This window comes from Acanthopagrus latus, chromosome 17, assembly GCF_904848185.1.
Source record: "Acanthopagrus latus isolate v.2019 chromosome 17, fAcaLat1.1, whole genome shotgun sequence".
Taxonomy (NCBI): domain Eukaryota; kingdom Metazoa; phylum Chordata; class Actinopteri; order Spariformes; family Sparidae; genus Acanthopagrus; species Acanthopagrus latus.
The window spans coordinates 27,571,223-27,576,577 of record NC_051055.1 but is presented as its reverse complement, the minus strand read 5'-3'; the positions used below and the strand labels follow the sequence as shown (position 1 = coordinate 27,576,577).

Below are 5,355 nucleotides of genomic sequence, written 5' to 3'. Positions count from 1 at the left end.
GCGTGGGCGGGCTACGCTGCTCGCTTCTGAGCTTCTGATTGGGTGGTGGCGTTTTACAGTAACGACGCTGATTGGTGCAAGCTGGTGTATGGATCGTACTTTCATCCAATCAGCTTACAAATGTCTTATTAGTATGGGTGAAGTTTCTTTTATTGAAAGTCAGAGATCTAAAAACATATTTCAGCCAAAGTAATGATCATGAAATCGATTGTATACTGTTTTCAATACAGATTAAACTATAAATATGTGACAAGTATTAAAAATCAAATATTACAGTTTAAGATTTTCACATTATCTCATCACAATGTCCATTAGTAGCTGTTCTGGAGCTTTCTAACTTTATCACACAGTCCTCCACAGTAGATTGAGTTTTAGCTTTGGACTTTAAATGACTTCATACTTTATCCATAAGCCACTCAATAATATATCTTACACAATATTTATTCAAGCATTTTGACAATTTCACCTGTACATAGAAAATTAACTGTATGTTATTGTCCATACATTTTCTAAACACACTTATCTATACCTACTTACATGTACGCAAGTTGTATTTGTGTTTACTGATCTTGTTGTCCACGTTGGAGCTGTATGTCCACGTGTACTGTGCTCTATTTGTTTGCCTTAACACACTTGGCCAGTTAACTTTTGTTTGGTTGTGGTGTGATTGTTGATTAACTGATGCATCTAAGGTCAAGAGTGAATTTCAGTCACAACTTTAAGCCAATTTGGACAATAAGCCCTGCAAAAAATGTCAGTGTGACAACTGGGCAAACTCCATCTGCCTAGGACAACTGTGATATGATCATGAGCCCCAGATTAGCTAATAATGGACTTTGTGGTGAGATTATTGTGTCAAAGGCTGCTTCCAAGGTCAATAACAAACTTTAAAGGTGCAATGTGTAAGACTTGTAGTTGACGACATTCAAAACTTATCTAAAATTCTTAATTCTGACCAAATTAACCAGCTAACAGCAGCTACAGTTAGCAGGCAAACTTGAGATCTGCTGCCTGTTAATTTCAACAGGTTGACAATCTTGGATATTGCACATTTAAGTGTAAAAAGGAGATTTATTGCTCATCTGTTCTGATGCCCCAAATCTATCCATCTTAACTATCTTTCTGCCAGCAGTGATGTTGTGCGATTCTGTGGGAGTTCCCATGAGAGAATAATGTGTGACTCAATGTTTTTTAGGCAAAGATAAAGAATGCACACGACATAAAAACCCACGCCATCTGTGTCTATGAATCATAATATAAAAATAAGGCATGTAAACGTATGTAAAAACACTCCATTCAGCTGTGCTCCAATTTGTCAGTCAGAATTTATTTAAAAGGCAAACACAAGAAAACACTGAAAGGATGAAATTCCAGCCACCCTTGTTTATCGGGACGCTACACGGCTCGCCAATTTGTCAGCTCCACTCCAAAATAGTTCACAAAAGGGCATGCAGGCCTATAAAACCTCCCACACCGGGAAGAGATCCTGGTGAAAGCAGCATACAGTAGCTCCTGTGCCCCCCTCCTCTGCACCTCCTCCTCCCTACTCCATGACTAAGTGATTTAGCCAGCTCTGGTGCAGGCCGCCTCTCACTTACAATGCCTCCCTAGGTTAGTGACAGAGTGGGGAGGGTGGCAGAGAAAGAGAGAAAACCCATTTACAATGCGGCTTACACACGGCCGTCCCCCCACAGACGGCGCCCATCCTCAGATTGATGTGTGGTATGCATAGTTTTTGGGTGCAATTTGGGCACCAGAGTGAGGGGAGAAAGAAAGAGAGGGCAAGTCTGTGTATGTCGGAGGGTGTAGCAGGGAGGGGGTACGGGGCTCAGGCTGTCTGTTCTCTCGCCCTCTCTTTGAGTCAATAGTGTTCCGGCAGCTGAGGTTCTTTATGAGGGGAACAATCTGGAGGGTCTTGTCAGAGTGCCGAGCAGCTGCTGTTTTCTGGCGAGCTTCTTTCATGGACCACAGGCCTGGAGTGGGCTGGTGAATACAGACGCACCCCTCCCACCCTCCTCATCACCCACCATCACCACCCCTACCTTCTCCTATTCCTCATTCTCGCCCCCAAAACGCACTGGAAGCCCTCCCGCACAATGCTAGAAGAAGAGTGGCACAGGCGAACATGAAGAGAGCAAGAAAGTGTTGTTATTGTGCGCTACACTCGGCTCTGTCACCCGGGGTACCGTCCTTCACCCCGAAACACGCTTTCATGAGGTATGTGAAGATCCTTTCGTAAGACAAACACAGACGTTAAATAGCGTATTAAAACACAAGCCACAAAATATAGCTCTGACATATTGGCACCTGCGATTACATCGTTACAACCTGATGTGTGAGTGGACTTTTTCTTTTTTTTTTTTAATAAATCACAATAAAACCACAAGCCTGATTCAGGTTAGATTGGAAGAGACTGATTACAGCAGAGCCTCTTGTATTTCTCCTGAGTGGGATTTTCATTAGCAGAGCAGTGAGTTTGCATTTGCTCCCTTTCTGTCATTGATTCAGTTAGCGAGATCAGTAACACACACTGCCTCCCTTCTTCATGTAGGGGTCTGTCACAACGTTACATTCACTAGACTATAACTTAACAGTATGTCATTCTATTCAAGCAGCCACTCCAGAGGAGGACACTGCTGGCACCCTTTGTCCCTTGCCCAGTTGTCAGTGCAGCGGGTTCAGCAGTGAACCTGCACTGGTTGGCTCTGTGCTGGTGTTTGGCTTCACTTTCCGACAGGCGTCTCCTGTTTAGCTGCTGTCTGAAGGCACCAGGTTCCCTGTGGTGTCCAGCTGCATGCATTTACACGTGCACGCCGACACTGGGCACTCTGTGTGGTCTCTGTAACGGACAAATTTGATGAATGAAGATGAGAAGAATGGGTAAACAATAGATAATACAGAAGTGCAAGAGCCCAGAAGGGTAAAGCAGGTCAGTGTGACTTCCATTAATTTAAGCTACATTTTCAGCAAATACAATACAATTATTATCAGTACTGTACTGTACATTTGACTGTTTATGTACAGTTTTTTTTTCACTATTTTTGTCACTTTCGTTTCATTTTTCTGTCTGAAAATTATGTAGACATGTGCAAAATCATGCAAGTCCCACCTGAACCAGCTAAGCATGTGTCCAGCATGGCCTCCATGTCGACAGTTGTGACACCAGGTGAACCAGTTGTTGAACTGGGCGAGTTTGTTCTCCCTTGTCAAGTCCACCTTCTCATCTGACTTCCCTGTTCCTGCCAGACAAGATTTATCCTTAAGTCTACATGAACAGTCACTAAAATTTGACTATGTATCAACACTGGTATGAGTGACAACACGGCAGTTAAGGAAATTGGGTTGGCCACCAAACTGCCAGATGCAACTGCAACTAAATGTTGATCAAAGTCCAGATACTGTCCACAGAAAATCCTCAGTTAAGTATTATGTGCACTCAGGCTGCTCCAAGACGCCTGCCTGAACATCTGTCTACATACTCCACACAGGCTGGTTTACCTGGACAATTAGAAACAGGTGTGCCCATGTTCATGAGGCAGAGGGCACAACGTGGCAGTGGTTTCCTGCAGCCAGGACAACTGGTGACTTTTGACTTAGTGGGTGAGCCGCTGACCCCGTACTGGCTGAAGCCGCGGCCCTGGTGAGGCATTGCCGAGCAGCTGTAGGAAATGGACTTCCCGCAGAAGTTGCAGCTCACAAACACCTGTCGCAAAAGAACAAACACAAAGGTCGGTTGATAAGCTGGTGAACACGGAGGTAAAACTGACAAGTGCATGCTCACCAGCTGTCCGATTTTCACTTTGAGGGGAGAGGGAGATAAGGATTAGATAAACTATAATCCCAACATGCTTAACTGTGAATATTGGAATGCCAGTGATGCAGTTATGTAGTGCCAAGTTTAGCTTGCATGAAAACAAGCCAAACATTTAGTATTAGGATTTATAAAAAGGTTTATTAAAGAGAAGTGTGTGTGTTGTTTGGAAAAGATCACTGACTAGGACACAAGTTTTATGAGGAGAACTGGAGAGCAGAGCTGTGAGTGTTATGAGTTTGGCTGACACTCTTCATATTGCTTGGCACAAATTCCTGTGAGTAATAAACAGTACAAACGTCCCATTTTGTTACGAGGGCAGTAATGTCTAATACAGTAACAGACAAAACAAAGTTTTTCACATTCAAGAAGCCTGCAGAATTTTTCAATTTTCTGTTGATAAATGGCTCAATTGATTAACTTTGGTTTCAGCATACTGCTCTCTGCTCTCCTACTTCACTTCTTAGTGTTGCACTGTAGGCTTCATGCTTCCACATCACATTTGTGTTTGCAAAATACTGGACCAGGATTGGCTATCAAACTATTTGTGATGTCACAAACCACGCTCATAGGCACGTCTCTTGAAATCAGATTCCCAGTGTTGAACTCTGCACATAAATCATTCCACAGGGAGTAATCATTCAACTACAGGAAGGAGAAAAACAAGGGGAAGAATTGTCCCTTGATGTCAGTTACCTGGGCCAGTGGTTTGGAGCTGGGGTCCAGCTTTCCTCTGTGGATGTCAAACTCGGCTCGTTTGTGCCAGAATCTCCACGCGTCCAACAGGTTGCGGTAGTTTTCAATCCAGCATTGGACTCGAGGGTCTTTCAACACGTCACCTGGGGAACCCTAGTGAAGGAAAAAAATGTCTGAGCTTTGCTTCACATCACTTCAGGTTTACCTGCCGCATGGGAAAACAAACAGTTCAAGTGTACTTGAACAAACACCTTCTAAAGGTCTCACCTTCCTACACCCATCCCTCTGGTGAAACAAGTACATGTTTGTGTATACACAGTATGTATGACAGGTGTATGAAGTTATTGCAGTGCTCTACTAAGGAGCCAGTTACAACAGGAAAACAATCAAGCAAGGAATTGAACACCATGTTCTACCACATGTTAAAAACTTACAGACCGGTTCCACAACTGCTTCAGTATTTCTTTAAAGAAACAAATGCATGACAGCAAACAACTCCAATGAGATGAACTTCATAGGAGATGGCAACTGTGTTAAGAATAAGAGGCTGTGACTTTTTAGAAATGAACGCACAAGTTTCAACATGTGCTCTGATCTCTAAAGGAGTGGAATCAGACCTTCCTTCTGTCCTTTTCTCTTGGTAGCAGTTTTACAATTCAGTTCATTCAGGTTACCGTTTAAACCTTGTAATCTGAGGGAAGTTTTAGGGCTGCTCCATGAACTATCATGGCTAAGAGAGACGCAGCCATATACATGTTCCATATAACTTTTGCATGCTGTGGTTGTTTGAGTATTATTTTATTTAATTTAAGTATAACATTGATTTATATGTGTTGAAGGATTTTGCC

General features: G+C 43.0%; 1 protein-coding gene across 1 annotated transcript in view; it reads right to left on the bottom strand.

The window, feature by feature from the left end:
• Positions 1–1,306: 1,306 nt before the first annotated feature.
• Positions 1,307–5,355, bottom strand: part of mios (missing oocyte, meiosis regulator, homolog (Drosophila)) — a 12,095-nt gene continuing 8,046 nt past the window's right edge. The window contains exons 9-12 of the mRNA XM_037072860.1: positions 4,508–4,660; positions 3,499–3,703; positions 3,110–3,239; positions 1,307–2,839 (exon numbers count right to left, since the gene is read on the bottom strand). Coding sequence (XP_036928755.1) covers positions 2,749–2,839; positions 3,110–3,239; positions 3,499–3,703; positions 4,508–4,660 — 579 coding nt within the window. The 3' untranslated portion in view covers positions 1,307–2,748. The remainder of the gene's footprint in view (positions 2,840–3,109; positions 3,240–3,498; positions 3,704–4,507; positions 4,661–5,355) is intronic.